Here is a 22,761-nt window from a genome sequence, read left to right as displayed (position 1 = left end):
TCATTTTAAAAAGAGAAAGTACATGTGACTAAGCCTAAGAACATAAAAGGGTGATCATGTTATAAACAGGCAAGGAGACAGACTTTTTTCTTTATGGATTTTTCCACAACATTAAGTGATGATCTGTATCTTTCACTCTATTAAAATAGTACTCCCTAGGAACATTCTTGAAGAAATTATAGTGGGCTTATTAGAAAAAGTTGGGAAGAAACATTAAATTATACCATTCTCCTGAATAAAATGTTATTGAGTTTTATACTTTCCTGAATATCAGTAAATAATATTTATCACACTATTAACTCAGGTCCAGAATTTCCTCAATATAGTATAGGGGATTGGGGAGTGGAGTAAAGCGAGTTTGAAAAATTCAGTTATTTTTTTAATTGTCCTTTCTTACATTTAAAGAAAATTAACTGTAAAACCATCAAGACAGATGATATAGATAGATATAAATATATAAATATATATATTATATATACATTTAATGTGCAGCAATTATGCAGAAGTTACTTCTATGTAATAAATTCATCAGGTTTGCATTTATTCTACATGTTGAATACAACTCATATCTAGTAAAAGTGGGAAAAACATCTGGATGTTGAATTCCTAAGATATTTTCTCCTTTCCAACAACAACAACCAAAAAAAAAAAAAAAACAAATCAGAGAAACAGATAATACTCCTACAAGCAAGATATTAGAGGGTTTGTAGGTCTCTTTATGGGAAAATGGATTTCTCAATTCCTAATGTATTTAAAATTGGAAAATATGCAAAATCCTTATGGAAATACACAAGGCTTAAAATTCAGATAGACCTGTGGCATGATACCTGCCTTTTGTGTCAGGTAGTCAATGAAATTAACCTTCAAGGCTCATTTTTTGAACTGAGTGTGGCTAAGGGCCAATCCAAATTCTATAGGAGTCTGAACATTGGCTGAATTGGGTAGTATCTTTCTCTAAAACACAGGAGTCTTTTATATGTCTGTCATTCTGAATTTTACACCTCTCAAGACAAGGTCAGTCATAGAAAAATCCTAGGCCAGGCAACCCAATATAAAGGCTTTCTAGAATTAATATTTAATATTAGTCATTTGGGACAAGCACTGGGCCTGAAGTAAGGAATATTTCCTCTTTCTGAGTTCAAATATAGCCTCAGACATTTACTGGCTGTGTAATGCTGGGCAAGACAGTTAACTTTGTTTGCCTCAGTTCCTCAAATGAGCTGGAGAAGGAAATGGTAAACCACCTTGCCAAAAAAAAAAAAAACCCATATGGAGTCACAAGAAGTCAGACTGATGGAAATGACTGAACAGTAATGCCACCCGATTAGTCATTTAGTGATTGTCAGAGGTTTATGTGTTTAGATATAAATATAGGATTTAAATGGCATTTTATTTAGGGGTAGAAAAGACTGTTTTGTCCAACCATCTTATTTACAGATGAGAAAACTGAGGTCCATATTAGTCCAAGCTCACATAGACAATAAGAAGCAGAGATGGAGTAAAAGTTAAGTTTTCTGACAGATTTACCAAATAATGTGTGTGTGTGTGTGTGTGTGTGTGTGTGTGTGTGTGTGTGTGTACATTATATACTATGAGTGGAAATGTATATGGCTGCTAGTCCTTTTGCAATTCTTGCATATTAATTCTCAACTATGTATAAATAAATCACTTGAAAATTAGCTTTTTCAGATTTAACTCTCAAGTTTAACTTGTGCCTCAATAACATCCTTTCCCATTTTCTCACTATTCCTATCATTATTTTCCTTTTCTCCATCCAGTTTTTCTATTTAGAAACTTCTTTTTATACTTTGAAGCTCAGAATCTTCTGTAAAGGCTATTATGAGGTTATCCTTCTCCCCTTCCTGTCTGAGGATATTCTTCCTTCTCCCCTCTTTGAGAAACTATAAAGAATTGTTGTGCCCTATAAGACAGGTATGGTGATAAGTGTGGGCTGGTAACTGGGAGAAGAGTGGAGAAGAAAAAGTAAGAACAATGATGAGAGAAGTGGCAGTAGCTGGGGAGGAGAAGAGTATAATGAATGTGTTTCCCTTATTTTGTCTGAAAATTGCACTGAAAGATTCCCTGAGGTCTGCTATTGCTCTAAATCCTAGAATCATATGAACTTCTCATCATAAGCCAATGAAGTCCAGTCCTTAAAGCATGTTTTGATTTGTCCTTCCTAGTGGATTACATAGTGTATGTGTGTAATATTTAAGCCTGAAAATTTACCTTGGATTTAAGCCAGGTTCTTTGATTTAAAATCATGAATTTGTTTCAAATCCTGGCTCTGCTACATATTACTTTTATGATTATTTATGAATCACATAATTCTCTGCTCTGCTTCCTGATCTGTAAAATATGGAATTTGGAATACATTGTCCTCCTAGGTCCCATCCAACTTGATATCCAAAGATTAGCTTGTATAATGAAGAAGATCTTGGCTTCTTGGATCACCTACTTTGGCTTGGCTTAATTTGTGTAGCAGGATAGAGTAGTCTAGTTAAGCAAAGGAGAGAATAATTATGGAGCATTCCAGATTACTCAGCTTTTCATATTGACAAAATTTATTTCTTATATGTTGAATTATTTCTCTTGATAGATTTTGAACTACAATCTTAGATCTGTTCCTCAGACCTACCTAGGTGCTTTAGTCCTAGGAACTTCAAGGAACAATGGTCCAACAAAGAATTTCTTCCATTATGGGTGATTAATAGAAAATTGAAACTAGGAGTTTATCTTGCCTGATTAATAAGAACTAGCCAATGCTAGGTATGGTTGCTAATAGTAGAACCAAGGCATTGAATCTTGTATTAAGAAGTATTGAACAAAATCATTATTAACTAGGCTGGACTCGATTTCTCCTTCTAGACATTAGGGTCATGGGAAGCATAAGACTGTCAACCATCACTCGGGGTGAGAGAATTGAGAGTTTGATCAGCCACCTCCTCATTGACTATTCATGAGTCAGAGATATCTTGGGATGTCAAGGGAACGGTTGAATAACAAGCTTCTATAATTATACTTGTGGATCACCATAGCAGGAATTCTTGATCTTTGATTATTGAGAGAGATCACTGACCAATTATTTTTTTTACTATTGATAGCTTGAACAATAAATGAATTTTCTTATTTTGAAATCAGTCTCAGATTTTTGATCATCATAGCATGCTTGAATTGCTCCCAGTTTTGAGCAATTGGAATATTCAAGATTTTCTAGTCCCAACCCCAAAAGAAGTATCATGCATTCATTGCATATAAGGCAAGCTGTTCTATGCAGAAAATGTAAGTACTTCAGATTAAAAATAAGGAAGATGTTCCAAGAGGCTTAAATTCTAAAAGACATTTATTGTACTAAGCTCTTTAAACTTATACACATTTATGGGCTGAACTCATGACCACAAAAAATAAACAGCAATAATATAATTTCACTTTGTGTCAAATGATCAAGGTAAGGTTAGGAAGTTTATAGCTATGGAGCGTATTTATGGCAGGTATTTTGGAGACATTATTCCTATGATACAAATTAGAAATGGTATGAACACTTAGAATAAAATATAATTTTCCATACCCATGAAAGTCTGAAATGGTCCTTTCCTTTTTGGACTTCATTTGATTAATGCATTGTGAAGAAGTAAAGAATGGCCCCAAAGGATGAGGACTATAATAGAGAGATAGCAGGGAAAGTAGAATCAGTCCTCGTCTTGGCATTTATTATCTGTGTGGTTAGAGGGAGTAAGTCACATAATCTCTCTGAGCCTGTTTCCTCAACTGTAAAAAGGAGATGCTAATGGTTATTTTTTTTTAAGTGAAAGAGTTGGGATTCATACCTAGTTCTTTCTGAATCTATGTTTGGTCCCTATTCAAAATATGATTTTGTATTCAAACAATTAAAGTCAATGAACCTTAGAAGATGCTATAATGGAAAAACTTTGTAAGAGTCAAAAACTTCTAACACACAACATAACAATGGATGCCATTTGGTGCAATAGCTCTCCACTGCCTGGTCCCCATCTGCCCATAGGCTGCCTTTGCCTAGTTCTTGAGATTTGGAGGATCCAAATGCAGCTCTACTTACATAACTGACCCCATACCTGTATGGTACCATTGGAATATGGATACCTCCTTCTCAAAACCCAAATGAACTGTGGCACACTTCTGTCTACTTTGAATACAAGGACATTGGAGAGTAGAGACTATCAGAGGTATGTGCATCATAAATCAATGGAAGGACCAAGAAAACAAAAAAACAACAGGAATTTCATATTTGTAGTCCTTCACTCAGACTATTGAGTTGAGTTCAGTATCTATTTCTGGTAGCAGTCAGCTGAATCATCTTAAGGAGCTCAATATTCTTTCATTCTACTTTATAGCAAAAAAAAAAAAAAGGATATTGATTAGGATAGCCAGGTAGCTGGATGAATAGAGAACCAGACCTGGAGATGGAAGGTCCTAGGTTCAAATCTGGCTTTAGACACTTCCTAGCTGTGTGACCCTGGGCAAGTCTCTTAACCCCAATTGCCTAGCCTTTACTGCTTTTCTGTCTTGGAACCAATACTTAGTTTTATAGTACTATGTATAATATAAGACAAAGAGGAAGGTTGGTTTTTTTTTTTTTGGTTGTTGATTTTCTGAAAAGTACATTGATGGATGGTTATCTAACAAAATCCAATCACTCATGTGTGTTCCAAGATTGAATTAATTATATCTGAACAGGAAAGCTCAAATGTAAGCTCCCTGAGGGTCAGAACTGTTTCTGGGTTGTTGTTGTTTTGTTGTTGTTGTTGTTTTTGGTCAGTATCTGGCAGGATGTCTTTCACACGGTAGGAATTTAACAAATGTTGGTTGAATTGGATTTGGCCAGCTTGAGAAAACTGGGGAGTAGGAAAGTTTGTTTTCAGTATCTCACATTCTCTTTCACTACCTACTCTCTTCCTTTCAGCACCCTCCACTGCCAAGATGCCTAGAGATTCATTCCACCTTGACAGAGTAGTGTTCTTAGGCGCTATGGCTTTAGGTCTAGACCCTGAACTAGGTCAGCACCCACCCTGCCTTCTCTCCCCAATCCCCACCATCAGAACTTACCTAACTTGTGTTCCATTCCCTCACAACTTTAGTATCTTGCTAATTTACAAATAGATATTCCTGGTGATAAAACATCATTGTGTGTCATCTCTCTCTCATAACATATTTACATTTTTAATAAGGCATTTTGATGTCTGGACTCAAGGCAGGACAAATATGCCAATTTCACATTTTATGGAGATTTATTTTGGAGTAAAATGTTGACAGGCAGTTATCTATTCTGCCTATGTATAAAGTCAGCCCAGATGCTGAATTAAATCATTAATGACTTGCACTGAAATACTACAATTGCATTTTAGTGCACAGGGGTCCAAATATGGACTATTGGCAATAAAGTAATGAAGGCAAGGCATTTTCATTAGGCGACATCATCCTTTGGATACTCAATATTATTGATATGTCTTAGCCTTTTTGCCCCTCTCATTATTTTGAAGCCTCCAGAGCATTATCATTTCATGATGCTTCTTAAAGGCCAGTAACATACTACTGTCCATAATGGAGACCAAGAAGACTAGAAAACCATGGGTTTATTATGTTCTCAAATGATTTCATGGATACCATATATGGTTATTTCTCATAGAAGTGGACTCATGCTTTTGTGATCCTGACCCTCATGGAGCTAGAGCCCTGAAGAAGACCTACGTTTTCTCTACAACTTTCTTGACTAGTCCACCTCTACACTTGCTGCCAAGTGCTCTGAGGATGACTCAACCCAAGACTGACTTAAACCATTGGTGAGCCCCTGCCAGGAACTGCCATCATGCAAAGATCCAATCCCACTTTAGTCTCACCTTCTAGGCTGTCCCATCTCCACACTGACTGGCTGACCTCCCTTCTCGTTTCCTCCATGTTTTATCTATTCCTATTAGAATTCAAACTCCTTGAAATTCTGTTTTTCTTTTTGAAGTCCTTCATACTTTCCATGTTTTCCAATCTTATACTTTATTTCAGATACTCTACAATTCAGTAACACTAGTTTCCTGGCTGTTCCTCACACAAGATGCTCCATCTACCAACTCTTGAGAATTGTCCTTGGTTCTTCCCCATATCTGTAATTCTCTCCCTCTGTATCTCTAACTCCTGGCTACTCTGCCATCCTTCAAGGCCCATCTAAAGTCCTGCCTTCTGCAAAAGGCCCTTCCTGGTCCTCCATAATGCAAATACCTCCCTTCTCTCTGATTATCTCCAAATTAGCTTGTGTAATCTTGTTTGTACATAGTTGCTTGTGTGAGCTAGTCATTATACCATGAGCCTCATGAAGGTAGAGTCTGCTTTTTGTCTTTCTATCCTTAGCTCTTAGTAAAATGCCTGGCACATGATAGGTGATGAATATATACTAACTGATTTGATTTAAAAGTATGTACGATACTGTTTTCTTGTTTTTGTAACCCCAATGCTTAGTACAGGTACCTGGCACATCAAAAAATTCTTTCAATCTCTCCTCTTCAATCCTAGAATCAATACAGTGTATTGGTTCCAAGGAAGAAGAGCAGTAAGGTTAGTCACTTGCCCAGCATCACAAAGCTAGAGTGTCTGCGGCAAAATTTGAACCCAGGACCTCCTGTTTCTAGTCCTGGTTCTCAATCTATTGAACTACTTAGCTGCCCCAAGATAAAAAGTGTTCTCTCTCCCTCTCCCTCTTCCTCTCCCTCTCCACTTCCCTTCCCTTTCTCTCTCTCCCTCTTTCTTTCTCCCTCTCCCTTTCCCTCTCCCTTTTCTTTTCCTTCTCTCTGTCTCTCCCTCCTCCTCTGTCTCTGTCTCTGTCTCATCTGTCTATCTATCTATCTATCTATCTATCTCTTTTTGAGACCCCGAGCAGACCAATTAGAGATACCATGCCAAAGAGAACTAAAAGTGCATGAAGACCTGTACTTCCCAGAACTCAAAGTCTGAGAGGTTTTCTTTTGGGTGTACTATATTCTGAGCTAGATATAACTCAAGCCACTTTCCTATTAGTTGAAATTTTTTAAAAAGATGAGATACTTTCAATAGTTAATAACAGATATTTTCTTAGCAATAGTAGGGGAGAGATAGTCGACAAGGATACATAATCAAGGCACCATTATTTGATTCAGATGAACAAACTTCTCTTCCCCTAAGTTGCCCATGGTAGTCCTCCAGCCAAGTATTTGAGACTGGACATTTTATACTGAAGCAACCAGGAAGCAACATCAACTGTCCTAACCTTTCATTCTCTGAATTAATAAAGTCTTAGGGATGATTTCAATACCTTTTAAGGGAAAAGTAGCCCAATTTATATTTGGATAGAGAAGGAAAGTTACTGTTTCCACTACAGATTCACCCTTTTAACAAATGCAAACTTTTGAATATAATATGATATTTTAAAATATTAGAAAGAAGATAGAGAACATAATTTTATAAAGCAGTAGAGAGGAATTGAGGTAGGATTAGCAAGAGGCAGAAGGATTTATTAGTCAAAGTTCAAGAGTGATAAAAGAGAAATTCTATGCTAGAGGGCAGGACACAAACTGGAAATAGAATAATATTATAGGATCACAAGATCATAGAATTTAGAGCTACAAGGGACCTTACATTTTACAGGATTTAAATTGTTTCTAATTATTCTCACCTTGGTCCAGCAGCTCAAGCCCAAGGCCAGCTCTAAGGCTTTCTTCTGAGGTAATAATGGAATAACCATGATATGTGAGAATGTGCTGATAAAGCTGAAGTTCATTTTGGCTGTAAGAAGGAGGCACAAAGAGCACTGCTCTTCTCTCTTGGATTCCAAAGTGCTTCTCAATAGACTCTTTAATCTGAGAAAAGAAAAGAGAATCAGATATTAAAATTAAGGGGGTGGAATCATAAACTTCAACTCAAATACTCCATTTAAGAATAGCCAACAGACTTTGGCTAAGCTACTTGCCCTCTTAGAAACTCGGTTTCTTCATTTGTAAAATGGGTGGAGGGTTGGGCTAGATAGCCTCTGAGGTCCCCACTAGATCAGTGATCATAAAAGTCATTCAAAATGTAATACATGCACTAATAAAGCACTTTAGTTCTCGTGCATTGTGCCTTGGCAAGTCTTGTGGCCAAAAGTCCAAAGATAAATTGCATCATCAATTAAGAATGATAATCATTTTAGGCAACTAAGAAATAAGACTATTGCTAGTGGGATTTTTAGAACAATGTCTACTTTAAAAGTTTAAAAAAATATATTCTCAGGTGATATAAACTTGAGCAGTTAAAAGTTCACTGCCTAAGGGTGATTGAGATTTTGAAGGCCAAGGAGAAATATCTCTCTCCCCTACCCCTGCTGCTTGAAATTACTTTAATAGGAAGCTTAACCTTTTACTCAAGAATTAGAGATAAAGCTTAAGATTTAAAAAAAAAAATACCTCTTTTGTATAACTGAACACTCACAAAGTTAACCTATCAGTGCTTTTATCTTTTTCTACAGGGTCTAAGTATAAAACAAGTAGGGGGTACACCAAACTCAATTTAATTTCCTTGGTGTTGCTAATAGTAAAACCCCCAGAAAAACCCCAGGACTACTTATGAGACAACTAAGAAAGAAGTTAGGAAGTGATTTTGTTTTTGCAGTGCCCAGGGAAGGAGAGAAACCAAGTAGGAAAATAGTCTCTGGGGTGGGGAAAAAAAAAACTAAATAGCTGTGTCCCTTAGATTAAGAAACATCCCTAGGAGTTAACCCCTACCTTTGGCCTTTCTACTTAACTCCTATTCCTCCCCCTTTCAAGCTTGTGTTGAATCCCTTTTCCCATGCCAAGAGAGCTGTTGCATTATGGATTAAATAGGGCTTTGTAGACTGGTCTGGGAGCTTAACCACCATTTATAAAAATGTTAGTATGGGAAAATAGCTTTAGAGCTCCTCTTTCCCCACAAAAAAAAAAAAACAAACCTGACAAAAATATATTTTTGCATTAAGATCCATTTGTATGATGGGCACTAGCTGTATTAACTCTCCAAAGTAAGAAAATGCTAACCAGAAAATGTTCTGGGTGCCTCTCATGATGAATGTCAACACGCGTTCTTAAGAAGGAACATTCAAAACCAGATTGAAAGGTGAGCTGGTAAATGCTAAGGCCGATTAGTTGAGTGATCCATTGGACTGCTCCTCAGAGGGCCAAAACAAACAAAAGGCTTCCCACTTCCCATTTAGAGGAGTCCAGGCAAAGAGGGAGAGAAGGCAGATGTTCTGCAATAAATAAATGCCACTCAAGCTACAGTGAATAGCGTTTCTGGGTCTCCTAAATGTTCGCATCATCTTCATTCTTAATCACAGTATGCGATTTTCTATACCTATTGGCTCAAGTATAGGATTTGTTTTGGATGCAGTCAAGTATTTTAGCTCTGAATCATTACTAATGCACTGCTTTTATTTTAGAGTCATCATTCCCTCCTCCCTTCAACTTAGATCAGTGAAGTAAGAGATGATTAAATACTTCCCACCACCTCCCATTTTTAAGCATATCCTCAATAAAGTGTGTTTCTGTTATTTTTTAAAAATTAGAATCTTTGGTAACTACGCTAAACAAACAGAACCTGTCCTATCTAAATGCAATGCAACAGAAGAATAAATAGGAAATGAATAGGTCAGTGGAATTATGTTATGTTATCCTGTAATACAAACTGCTCCTGTCCTTGTAATATTTATAACACTCTGTGCCAGCAGAAATGGTCCAACAGCAAGACTCACAGACCTTGAGCTTCTGTTTTCGCCAGTTGGCCAACAGGTGCAGTTCTCACATATGCAAAATGAAAGCCTACTGAGCAAAGAGGTCGTGTCCTAATACCAATGACCAATCAGATCACTTTATGCAAATAAGAGCTCCTATCTTGTTCCAGTTTTGAAGACTGTACCTAAACCAAAGAGTATATTTAATTTTGAAACCACAATAAAAACAATTCCAAACTTCCTACTATGCCAACCAACCATTAAAGAAATGTCTCTTACCACAGACATTTTAAAAGTCGCTTCAATTATTTTTTCTCCTCTTGAAAAATGGAGATGAACATGTTCAAAAACCATGTTCTCCTTGTAGAAAATTATATAACCATAAGATTTTTATTGGAAGAAATTTTAAATCTTAATATATACATATCACCCTTTCTAAAATAACTTAGTTTGAATTGTGAGGATTAAATATATGGAATGTTTGTTAATATTATAGTCCTATAAATATCCATGCTTAGAATTATCTACTGAGTTTAACATATGCAGAGATGTAATTTAAAACACTATTTAAAGGATATTTTTGCCATTTTACCTTGTCAATCTCAGAAATACTTCTATTCAAGATTAAATATAAAAACATTGCAAATTTTGCTGAGTGATTAATTTATTTCAATGAAATTACAACATTGGAAATGAAGACAAAGATGGAAATTATTCATAGAATAAAAGTAATGAATGTAAATTTAAAACAGTGGATGAAGAATACCATAAAAGTTTTTCTGTTCTCTTATGATTTAAAAAATCCTTTTGTTAGTCTTACTTCAAGTCTATGAAATATAGCTCTTTTAGTAAAGCCAGAGCTGAAAAATACAATTTTTTCCTTCAGGTTGACAGAGGGACTTTTTCAGTATTTATGAAATAGCCACATACAGATTTGTATTTATGACACTCTGATGTTCAAACACAAATCATCTGGTTGATCTGAGACCCTGTCCTATAACTAAAATCAGTATTACCTTCATAGTTTGCAGTTTCCAGGCATTTCAGAAACACCACCTATGCCAACATACTGTTTTCCTGTTTTTACATCTGGGAAGCAAAATAGAGCTTTCCCCATTGTTGATATTTGCCTTTTAAATGATTTTTTGTTATTGTTGTTCAGTCGTGAACCCATTTGGGGTTTTCTTGGCAAGGATACTGTGGTAGTATGGCATTTCCTTCTTCAGCTCATTTTACAGATGAGGAAACTAAGGCAAGCAAGGTTAATTGAGTGGCCCAGGATCACATAGCTATTAAGTGTCTGAGGCCAGATTTGAACCCATGAAGGTTAATATTTCTGCCTCTAGGCTCAGAAGTCTATCCACTGCCCACTTAAATGACTTTATCTCTACAAAAGCAAAATTTAAAAATAAATATGAGGAAAGTTAACTGAGTGCTGAGCTCCTTAAAATCATTCGTAGCACAGTTTCCCAGAACTAAGGTTTCTGTATAAGATCCTACATTTTCTTTCTTGGAATCACAAAGTAACCATTAGATATGTCACAATGGTCCATGACATCCCATAAATTTCTTGACCACTTAAGAGGCAAAATATGACCTAGCATGAACATAATCCAAATGGGTTGGGACTTTAGATTGGTTTGAAAGACATCCCTAGGTCCAGGTAAGAATTGGGGTACATTCTGTAGGAAACCCCATCTAGTTGAGCATTTGTTGTATTTAGAAAGATCCTAGTTATCTGCTTAAAGGTGATACCCATTTGACTCAAGACTCCATGGATTTCTTGCTCTAATTCAGCGACTCTTAACTTAGGATGTGTTAATACACACAGACACACAGGTGTGTGTGTATGTATTTATATATATATATATAACTATTTCAATATAATTTGTTTCCATTTTAATCATATATATGTATGTTGTAGGTATATATATATACATACATACATGTGCATATATAATATATATAAATTTTATATGTTTAAAGACATTAATTTGAGAAGGGCTCGGGCACGGGTGTCACAACACTGCCAAAGGTATACATGACGCAAACAAGTGATGTTTGGAACCATTGTTCTAAGCTTAAGAAATGACCTAGCTCCTCACTGGCCTACTGTGCCATTCTTGACCAACAAAGATTTATTAAGCATCCACTATGTGCCAATCACTGTGTTAGTTACTGGAAATACAAATTTAAAAAAGCAAACAATCTTTGTTACAGCTGGCTCCGAAGAGGAAATGGCAGTCATGGATAGGATAGAGATTCTGCTCTAAAGCAGATTATATTGGTCATCTTTAACCACCTAGCCTTACCTACTTTTATGTACTTTTCTTCTTCTTTTGTCTTTGATTTTCATGGAAAGCATCTAATATTTTCATAATACCCCCAGAATGCATAGTGTCCTATTCACTGCCCTTCCAAACTCTGTCCTATCCAAGTAGTATTTCTTGCTTCTCAGATGTTTCATTGGAAAAAAAGGCACTTCATATGGAGAAAAAGGATCCAGCTTTAAATGCTGGTTCTGCTCTTTAGAATCTACATGATAATAATATCTAGCATTTACATAGTGCTTTCAGGCTTGCAAATATTATCTTTTTTTAAGTTTCACAATAACCCTGAGAGGTTGGTGCTACTGTTTTATTTATTTTACAGATTAAAAAAAAGACAGATCCTTTAATTTGCCCAGAGACACAATTAATATTTGTCTGAGGCAAAATTTGATCTCAAGTCTTCCCAACTCTCAGCCCAGGGCTCTCTTCAGTGCAACAGCTACCTCATATGTGTGACTTTGAGCAATTTAGCTTATCTCTGGACTCAGTTTCCCGCTCTGAAAAATAATGCAATTATACTGATTGATTTCTAAGCTCTCATTTTGCTTTAAATGCTGTGATTCTATATAATACCATGATTCCTTTAATACAAAATAAGCACTGAATTAGGAGTTAAAAGACATTTATCTAAATCCTAAATTCTATTTCTGTGATCTTGGGCAAACACCTAACCCCACTGTGCCTATTTTCTAATCTGCAAAAAAGGGATATCTTCCTGCCTCTGTGCCTGCCTGTCTTGGAAGGTTTAGTGTAAGGAACAGAGTATAGTGTCCCCAAAGTCTTAGTCCAGTTTTAAGCTTTAGTAGCTTAAAAGTGAAATCACTTTGTGTTTTATTTATAAGTATAAATGAAATCACTTTGTCCTGTAAGTACTACACAAATGTTATTGGTGTCATCATTACTATTTGTTCAATATTTTATTACCTCAGAGTCTGATATATCTTCTGAGGTAAGAGCTAGTTATTTAATAAATTAATCATCACTAAGATGTTAATGTTTGATAATTAATTCCTCCCTCTCAGGGATACTAGATTTTAACTGAGAGCTTCTAAATTCACAATATTGAAATTCAAAGACATAACTTTCTAATGCTTACTTTTTCAGGAATTGACAGATTGATGGGGGGGGGTGTTTTGAATGGAGAACATAGTATTCACACCCTCAAGTTCCTGCCACATAACTGGCCAACTCTTCTTTACACAGATTTTACTCTGTCCAGCATGCTCTAGTATGAAACTTAATAGGCTGTGCTTTCAGCTGGGAGGCACTAAAATATTCCCCTTACTTTTCTCACATTCATGATGGAAAGGAAAATAAAATAAACATTCTCATCCTCTGACCTTATATTTATGGCCCTCTCTCCAAAGAAAAAATACTCTTTCCCCTCTCCTGACCCCCAACTAGTTTCTTGTTTTGTCTTTCTGTAAGAAAAGTTAAGTGACAAATGCTTTGATGAGTCTATGAATCCACAATTACATGGAATATGGGTATTCCTTCCATAAATTTGGATTGCAACCCATCCCATGCCTTCTCATTCTATATAATTCTCATCCTCCTTTATATTTTCCATGAGGTCACTCAATTCACTGGGAGCCTTCCCCTCAGCTTCTGTGCCTTACATAGATATCAATTTATCACATGAAGGTCTGTCTCTTTTGTCTCTAACTACATGACTGACCTATCTCCTTTTCTGGCCACATAATGCTTAAATATCAAACTCTTATATACTACAGTCCTTTTATGCCCACCACACATCCTTCGCCATTCTCTCCACTCACTAGGGTTAGCTACTTAATATCACCGAGTATCATTTATTTAACAAACATTTATTTATTGCTACTATACATTAAACTATGCCAGGATTTGTATCATAATAGCAATACCCAATGTATTTTGGACTAGTAAAAGTCTACATTGTGTGATTCAATTCAAATCAACAAGCATTTATTAATTATAATATACAAGGTATTTTTTAGAAATTCAGGATACAATAAAACAGAACATAATTCTTGTCCTCAAGGAACTTATATTCTACAGAGAGATAAAATAGAACCAATTAAACAAATAGAAAATAATAAATAGAAATTTTCAGGGGCCAGAGGTGGAGGAAGGAGAGAAATAAACAACTGTTGAGAGGTTCAGAAAAGACTTCTTGTAGAATATTGCACTTAAGTATCAAAGAGGATTCTATACAGAAGTAAGAGGGATGTACAGGACCACTTTGCAAAGGCATGGGACTGGGAGAAGGAATGCTGTGTATTATATATAGCTACTACTACACCAGTTTGACTTAAATAGGGGATGTGAAGAAAAATCATAGAAAATAGGACTAAAAAAGTAGATTGGAGGCAGATTTTAGAGGCCATTAAATGCCAACCTGAGGGTTTTTGCATTTTATCCTGGAAACATTAGGGAGCCATTAAAAATCCTTTAGCAGTCAGATCTGTGTCTTTAGAACACAATGCATGAGTTAAGGGAATGGAAAAAATAGAGGCATAGGAGCCAAAGCAATAGATCATGAAACAGGGTAGAGGCTATTCAAGTGAAAAGGAGAGACAGCTGTAAGAGAAATTGTGGAAGTAGGATTAGATAATGCTTTTCACTCTTTTTGTTAATGCCTTCCCTTTTCATTCTTTCTTTATCTATTCTGCAAATGTCTTGTATTTACCTAGTTATTTACATGGTGTTTTCCCTCATTAGGATATATGTTCCTTGATAGGAAGAGGGGGATTTTTGCCTTTATTTATTTTCCTAGTGTTCAGCACAGTATCTGGGACATGGAAATCACTTAATAAATGCTTGTGGGTTGACAGGAAAAATTGACAAGATGTAGCAACTGATTAGTCATGGGTGTTGAAGGAGAGGGAAAAGTCAAAGATGTCTCTAAAGGCACAAAACTTGCTGGCTGAAATAAGGATGCTTCCAGAAGTTCGGGAAAGGTTTGGATTTGGGAGGAAATATAATAGTTTCCATTTCCATGTTGAATGTGAGGTGCTTATGAGACTTGTAGGGCAAAACTATAAGTAGGAAGTTAGTTTCTGACTCAGCCCCTTCATCATTAAAATATACCAAACAAGATGTTTGGTAATAAATACCATCATCTCTTCATTCCATTTCTTATGCAAAAGACATCATTGATAATATGCTTTTTCTAACTTACAACCAAGATTCATTCTTACCCTTTGAGTGACTAACAATTTTGAATATTTTGAGATCATGTTGTTTCGTGACTGTGGCCAAATAGCATCAGATAATGATTGGCATTAAAAAAAAAATATATATATATATATATATATATTGTGTGTGTGTGTGAATGAGAATCTTAGCATCTTTGAAAGAACAGTTTTATATAGCATTCCCAAATTTGATCATCTTTTCTTCTTCAATTTTTTTCAATTCTGGGCTCTGCTCTTTGTCCACCTGCAACATGCTTCAGAATATATAAATTTATGAACTTGTTCCATAAATTATCTAGCCATCCAACTCTATGCATCAATCAGGACAATACACATTTTAGATCTACTTGGCTTGAGGTCTGTTTCAATTGTTAATTTTTTCTGTGCAGATGATTAGGCAAATCTCTGAAAAAAAATGATACATGTCATATGAAGGAAGGTCCCATCAAGCCTGGGACTTGATGCTATCAGCACAAAGCCATCTGAACACAATATTTAAAAGATCTCAGCCTTAAAGAACCTATCTGTCTTTGCCTCTTACAGTTTTTTAGGGGAGAGAAATGAGCTTACATGAGTTCTCATTCTCTCTGTGTCTCTACAAAAAGACACCCTTTTTCTGAGACAATGTTTAAGATTGCATTTTATTCTACCAACTTAAAATTTTGGGTAACAATAGAAAATGTTGAATACTATATTTTCTCTACCTTCCAATCAGTTGTGATTGAAAAACAAAATGTTGGTTTCTGTTGAAAACTCTTTGAAAAAATGTCTTTTCTTACCTCATGTTTTCATTAAGCAGACTTGTAAATGAAGTAAGACTTTTTTTTTCATTCGTGGTGAGGTTCTCTAAGATAATTTGAAACTATTTCTAAGTATTTTACCTGAACAAATAATGAGGTATTTGTTGACTGAAGTAGTTGATGGACTTTTATACATTATTTTAAAAAATTATTCAGTATTTATTTTCTCTCCTTTTTACCTTCCCCTGGACCATGGCAAAATAAAAGAAAAATAAAACCTATAGTCAAGCAAAATAATCCCAACGTTGGTCATATCCAAAAATCTATGTGTCACTCTACATATTTAATCAATCACCAGTCCCTCCATTGTAGTGACAATGGATAGTGACAATGGAAACTTCTTTAATAAGTGTTTATACTCTGAGGTATCACCTAATACCTAGCAGATTGGCCAACATGACAGCAAAGGAATGTAATGAATGCTGGAGGGAATATGGCAAAGTTGGGACATTAATGCATTGTTGGTGGAGTTGTGAAATAATCTAACCATTCTGGAGGGCAATTTGGAACTATCTCCAAAGGGTGCTAAAAGACTGTCTGGCCTTTGATCCATCCATAGCACTGCTGGGTTTGTAGTGTTTGTACCCCAAAGAGATAATAAGGAAAAAGACTTGTACAAGAATATTCATAGCTGTGCTCTTTGTGGTGACAAAAAAATTGGAAAATAAGGGGATGTCCATCTATTGGGGAATGGATGAATAAATTGGCATATGTTGGTAATGGAATATTATTGTGCTGAAAGTAATAATGAACTGGAGGAATTCCATGTGAACTGGAACAACCTCCAGGAATTGATGCAGAGTGAAAGAGCAGAACCAGGAGAACATTGTACACAGACTGATACACTATGGCACAATCAAATATAATGGACTCTTCTACTAGCAACAATACAATGATCCAGGACAATCCAGAGGAACTTGGGAGAAAGAGCACTATCCATATCCAGAGAAAGAACTGTGGAACCAGAAATTCATTAGAAAAATATATGTTCAATCATGTAGTGCAATAGGGATCTGATAAGGGTGTTGATTTTAAAGGAAATATGAATAACATAGAAATATATTTTGAACAATGATACATGTATAACTCAGTGGAACTGCTTGTCAGCTTTGGGAGATAGGAGGAGAGAGCAGAGTTGGGGGAATTATGAATCATGGAAAAATATTCTAAATAAAAATTTTAAAGTTTTTAAAAAGAAGTGTTTATAAACAATGTCTTTACTTTTATCCTTTTTCCAATATTTCAGGGTCGAATCATTTAAAATGGCCAGTTGCAGCTAAGATCAGCATCTTCTTATAACTTTGGCTCTAATATGCTGTCTTCTAACCAGCCTAAATATAAAGTAATAATTGATTCTGAAATGCCTCAAGTTAGTAACCAGTACTTCTTGCCTTTTGCGATATAGTTAATATCTTGTTTTGTAATTTCATCCTGTACTATCCTCTCAAATACTAACTTTAAGAAATTATCCATAAGTTATCGGTGGGATTCTGAGTATTCTGAGTTGTCAGTAAGCCTTAGGTACCTTTCATTTCTGATGCTCAAACCACATTTTCTAATATAGTTTTAGTTGTCTTTCCCTGTGCCTACTTTCACACTAGTCACCAAGCATCAAAGTATATGTTGACTTGGTTTGGAGAATCTTGTCATTTTTTCCTATTTAAAATAATTTCTTCATACTCTATAACAGACAGTGCAGAGCCCAAAATTTTGTTCATGGTGGCCAATGGGACTTCTAAGTCAAAAATTATATGCTCCTAATTATATGTATATGTGTGTGTCTGTGTCTGTGTGTCTGTGTGTACATTTCTGACCAGAAAAAATCACTTCATTGTCATGGAGAGCACATGGTATGGAAACTCCAAAGCTCAGTTTCGAAACTCAGAATACTGAACCTCTAATCCCCAACAGTATTATCAGTTTAGTGACATAAAATGAACCATTTAACTAGCTCTCATTCCCATTTCCTCATATATAAAATCAAATCAGTTTTATCTGGTTCCTACTTACCTTACAAATTCAATGAGATAAAAACCTAAACTTGAATAAACTGAAAAATGAAAATTATAAGAATCTTATTTACATTATTATGCATAAGGGAAAGCAGTGTTCCCTTCCAACATGACCTTTTGAAGTTCCTTCTTGTCCTATAATTCTTGTCAAAATATCCTCATCACATGAAATTATGCCCCTGCTAAAGAAAATATAGAATTGACAGTCTATAATGACAGAATAACAAATGGAGAATCAGATGTCTTGTTCCATTAACAAATGTTAAAATAATACAAAATCTAGGTTCATTATATAAAAGAGGGGGAAAAAGCAAGAGGGATATGAGGAAGGGAGAGCTAAAAGTAAGAAATTTCAATGTAAAATGATTATTCCATGAGCATTGTAGAAAGAAATAGAAGAAACATAACAAATACATGTGAAATGGAACAACTCTTTTGGCATTTTCTACTTACATATTATCATCAGTGACAATAGTGGGATAATCACATTTAGACTCAACCATCTCAGTACCAGATACATAAAGAAGTGGCAAAGAAAATCAGAAAGAATAGTTTTACCTTACTAAATACATTCAAAGTAAATTTGTATTGAAAGTAACATGTAACACTGAATTTTTAATAAAAGATAACACAAATACATATATTTAAAATATGAGTAGTGCTTAAAAAAAGACAATGCAGTAGACATGTTCCTAAAGGAACTAAGTTAGTACATACTGGTGGGAAAGAATCCTACTGAATAACTTGGAATTAAAGGTACATAAAAATTTATATTATGCTATTGCCATTCTGAAATTTTCACTATAGAATAGAGCTTGGTGAAATTAGCATAAAGTTTATATGTTGCCTAGGAGACAGATGTTAGATTCTCACCATTCTAAAATATTATCCTGGAAAGTACAATTATGTACTTATGTATAATATTATGTAGTTCCTTAAATTTCAAACTAAGAAATCTATATTATATCTTAGAAGCAAATTGATTTTGAGGAAAGTGAAGATTAGTTTGGTGGCCATAATAAAGAATGACGAGGTATTTAGGAACTAATGAGTAATTAGTAAAGCAGGATAAATGGGTTTAGAGTATAAGAAGGGGAGTTAAGTATAAGGTTGGAAAGGTAGAAAGGGATCAACTATTAATTATGAGGGTTTTTTAATTCTTTATTTAAATGTATTTATTTGTTTTATTGTCACATTAAAATAACCAGTGAACTCTCTGCCCTCCCTGCATTATTAAAGAAGGCATCATTTGACAAAAAGTTATATGTATATATATAAAACTATGTCTTACTTATTTCCATTTATCAATTCTTTCTCTAGAAGTAGGCATATACAAGTCATTCTTCAAATAATATTCCTTTTGCTTTAAGTAATGCTCTCTTGGGTTCTGCTTGTTTCACTCTTTGTAATTTCATGTAGGTTTTCCTGTGGGTTTAGTATTTTTTTAGTTAACCTGCTTGTCATTTCTTATGGCTGACTAGCATTCCATAACAACCAAAAGCCACAACTTATTTAGCCATTCCCCAATTATGAGTTTCAAATGCAAAACAATCAACTTTATATTTGATCCTAAAGAGTCACCATTTTATAACTGAGTAAACTGAGGCAAACAAAGATTAAACAAATTTTCCAAGGTCAAATAGGTAAGTCTGAGTCTGAATTTGAACTCGGGTCCTCTGAACTAACTCTACCTAGCTGCAATACTATAGCTGAAAAAGGATGAGTGCCTTTACTAGGCTAGTGGCTGCATTAGTATAGAGAGGGGCATATCTACTAGAGATATTGTGAAGGTAGAAACAAGAAGATTTGCCAAATTATTTATGTGAGATGAATGAAAGTGAGGATTTAAGGATAAAACTGAAGTTACAAAGATGAATAACAGAAGATAATAGTACTTTTTACAATAATATAGACATTTAGAAAAGGTTAGCACTTGGGAGGCAAAGACAGTCAATTTGTCTGTCAAAACAATACTCTGTTTTGGCCATGTTGAGTCTGAGGTGATTACTGGCAAAGGTTACAGATTTATCCAATTGTCAAAGTTGATCTTTTCCCAATTGATACCAAAATCACTGATTGACTTGGCTACATCAGGCTTTAGAAACTAATTAATTAGTTATTTCAGAGAGGGTTGGACTAGGTAACTAGTTGAACTAGATTTCTTAGGGTTCTTTTACTCCAAAATTCTTTGAGACACTAAACTACCAGTGAGAGGAGTCAGAAGATTTGAGTTCTAATCTTCGACAGCCTGGGCCCATGACAATCCGCAATGAAACTAATGATACTGAGACTGTTTCATCAACTGTAAAATGGAAATAATAATGCCTCTCCTAACTGTTTGATAAGGTTTATTGAATAGTAAATTACAAGACATATTTGAAAGTCCTTTGATACTGTTAAGCACTATATGAATAATGTAAAGTATTATAAGATACTGATAATTTAGTGGCTAACGAGATATAAATAAAATAACAAATTCATTCATTTTATTATTCAATTTTCAGACAACTGTTTTGAAGGAACAAAATGCAACAACATTCAGTACTAAGTAAAATGTATACATATATTTATTTATTAAAGACACTGAGATACCAATAGCATATAAACAACCATTATTTCCATAAGTTAATTTTGAGGGGAAAAATTCAATGTTGCTTTTTTCTAAATGCTTAATAGGTTATTGCACCAAATTGTTCTCTCCTGAGACACTGAAATAAAAATTTTACTGGAATAATAATAATGATAATAATAATACCTGCCTTCCAGTCTAAGCAGTGTTTTACAGTTCAAGGATACCATTAATGGCAAATACTTTCCAGAATATGTACTTAATATACACCTAACTTATTGCTTCCAAAAATTCAATCCACTTCGAAAATCATAGTAACTAATAAGCATTCATAATCTTTGCTTTTGTAATGAAGATGACTCCAACTTCATGGATTTACAGTTTCATCAAAAAAATAATACATTGATGATCCATTCTAAAGCATATTTATCTGTTTTTTTTTCATTAGAGGCATAATATTTTTGGGTATCTCATGATTTTGGGGATCTCATGATCCTTGTGGAAGTAATGTATATAATTGAATAGTATCTTTTCTCTTTTATAAGAAATTAAATTCTCAGCACTATATAGTATATATAGTACAATGTATAAAGATGATAGAGTAGCTTTCAGTTTGGAAGCTCTAATTTCATATGTCACCTTCATTATGGGCTTTGTGACCCTGGAGCAACCAATTAACTTCCATTTACTTCAGGTAACTCCCTAGGACTTACTTATTCAGTCATAGAGATGTTGGAGCTCCCCACAGTAATGGAATCAGAGTTCCTTCAGGTATGATTTGTAAGAAATATAATAATTTTATGTTTTCAGTTTCATAAAATAAGAATTACTTTTAAATAATGCAGAGCACTAGAAATGCTGAGCATGAAACTTGAAATTGAGTCTATTTTAAGAGAAAACAAATGACCCATTTCTGATGTGAGTCACTATTGAATCTGTTCTCCATGTCCATTTTTTAGTGAAAATCAAAATAAACAAAAAATTTGAAGAATACACATGAGAAAAGATGTAGTGAGCATTGAAAGCAATCCCATTTGAGGTGAGCCAGACTTAAACAAATTATAAATTCCCCCATAACAAAAATTAGATGAAGGAATGGACATTGATGCTGATTTAAGGTGACTTCCTCAAGAAAACTAACCATTGATTAATCAAGTTTACAAATCCTTATTAAACACTTGCTGTAAACATTAGGAAATAATTTATATCCTTGCCAAGGAGATAAATATGGCAATTCAGGAAAACTTATTTCTATAAATTTGTTAATAATTTTTTAAAAAGAATATTAAAGGATTAGAGGCAACATCTCATAAAATAGAAAGAAGAGGCAAAGGAAAAAAGTTTAAAGGAAACATGATTAAAGAGTCTATTTGAGTCAAAGTCATCTTGAAGACAATTGAGAGTGAAACTGGAAGGAGAAAAAAGGAAAATAAATATCAATTATGAAAAGCAACATTATATGGTAGAAAGAAAAATGAAGCTGGAGTCAGAGAATCTGGATTTAAATCTCTCCTTTGTCATTTAGTAGGTACTTGACATTAGGACAGTTGTTTAATCTCCATGGCTCAATTACTAGATTTGTAAAATTGGCAAGGAGGAGGAGAATTGGACTCAGTGGGCCTCTGTGCTTCCATTCAATTCCAAAATATGGCCTTGTAATACTTAAAACAAATTCTTTTCACAATCCAAGGAAATGGAACCATCATAGTTAGAATATCATAGAATTATTATCTATCTTTCTTTCTGCTTGTATTTGTCTTCTGAGTGGTGATCATGGTACCTGGAACATAGTTAAGTATTTAATAAATATTTATTGACTTACTAATGGATTGACTAGCTTTATGACCCTAAACAAAACATATAATTTCTCTACAACTTGGTTTCCTCATCTGAAAATTGAAATATACTACAAACCTCAAAGAACTATAAGGAGAGTGCTCTGTGAGTCCTAAATTTCTATATAAACATATGCGATTTGGATTATTGCTATTATTCTACTGGAAGATTATTAGACTAAAGACAATGTGCTATAGGAGAGGAACACTGGCTGAGGGTTCAAGAAACACATTTTCTAGTCCTATCTTAGCCATAGGTCAACTGTATAAGTATAAGCAACTTGCTTAATCTCTTTGAGACTA

At 34.6% G+C, this 22,761-nt stretch overlaps 1 protein-coding gene across 4 annotated transcripts in view; it reads right to left on the bottom strand.

Annotated features, from left to right (window-relative positions):
- The window catches only part of CPED1 (cadherin like and PC-esterase domain containing 1), a 417,420-nt gene that overhangs the window by 370,238 nt on the left and 24,421 nt on the right, over window positions 1-22,761 (bottom strand). For 3 of the 4 annotated variants that reach the window (XR_008912281.1, XR_008912282.1, XM_056799629.1), the window contains exon 3: window positions 7,673-7,856. Coding sequence is in view for 2 of the 4 variants with exons in the window: in XM_056799629.1 (XP_056655607.1) it covers window positions 7,673-7,856 (184 nt within the window). In the remaining 2 variants the exon portion in view is untranslated. Of the gene's footprint in view, window positions 1-3,568; window positions 3,659-7,672; window positions 7,857-22,761 lie in introns of those variants that run through there. The other variant, XM_056799630.1, reaches the window with a different exon arrangement.

Source organism: Monodelphis domestica, chromosome 5, assembly GCF_027887165.1.
Source record: "Monodelphis domestica isolate mMonDom1 chromosome 5, mMonDom1.pri, whole genome shotgun sequence".
NCBI lineage: Eukaryota > Metazoa > Chordata > Mammalia > Didelphimorphia > Didelphidae > Monodelphis > Monodelphis domestica.
Note: the sequence above shows the minus strand (reverse complement) of the source record. Positions and strands in the feature narration are given on the sequence as shown.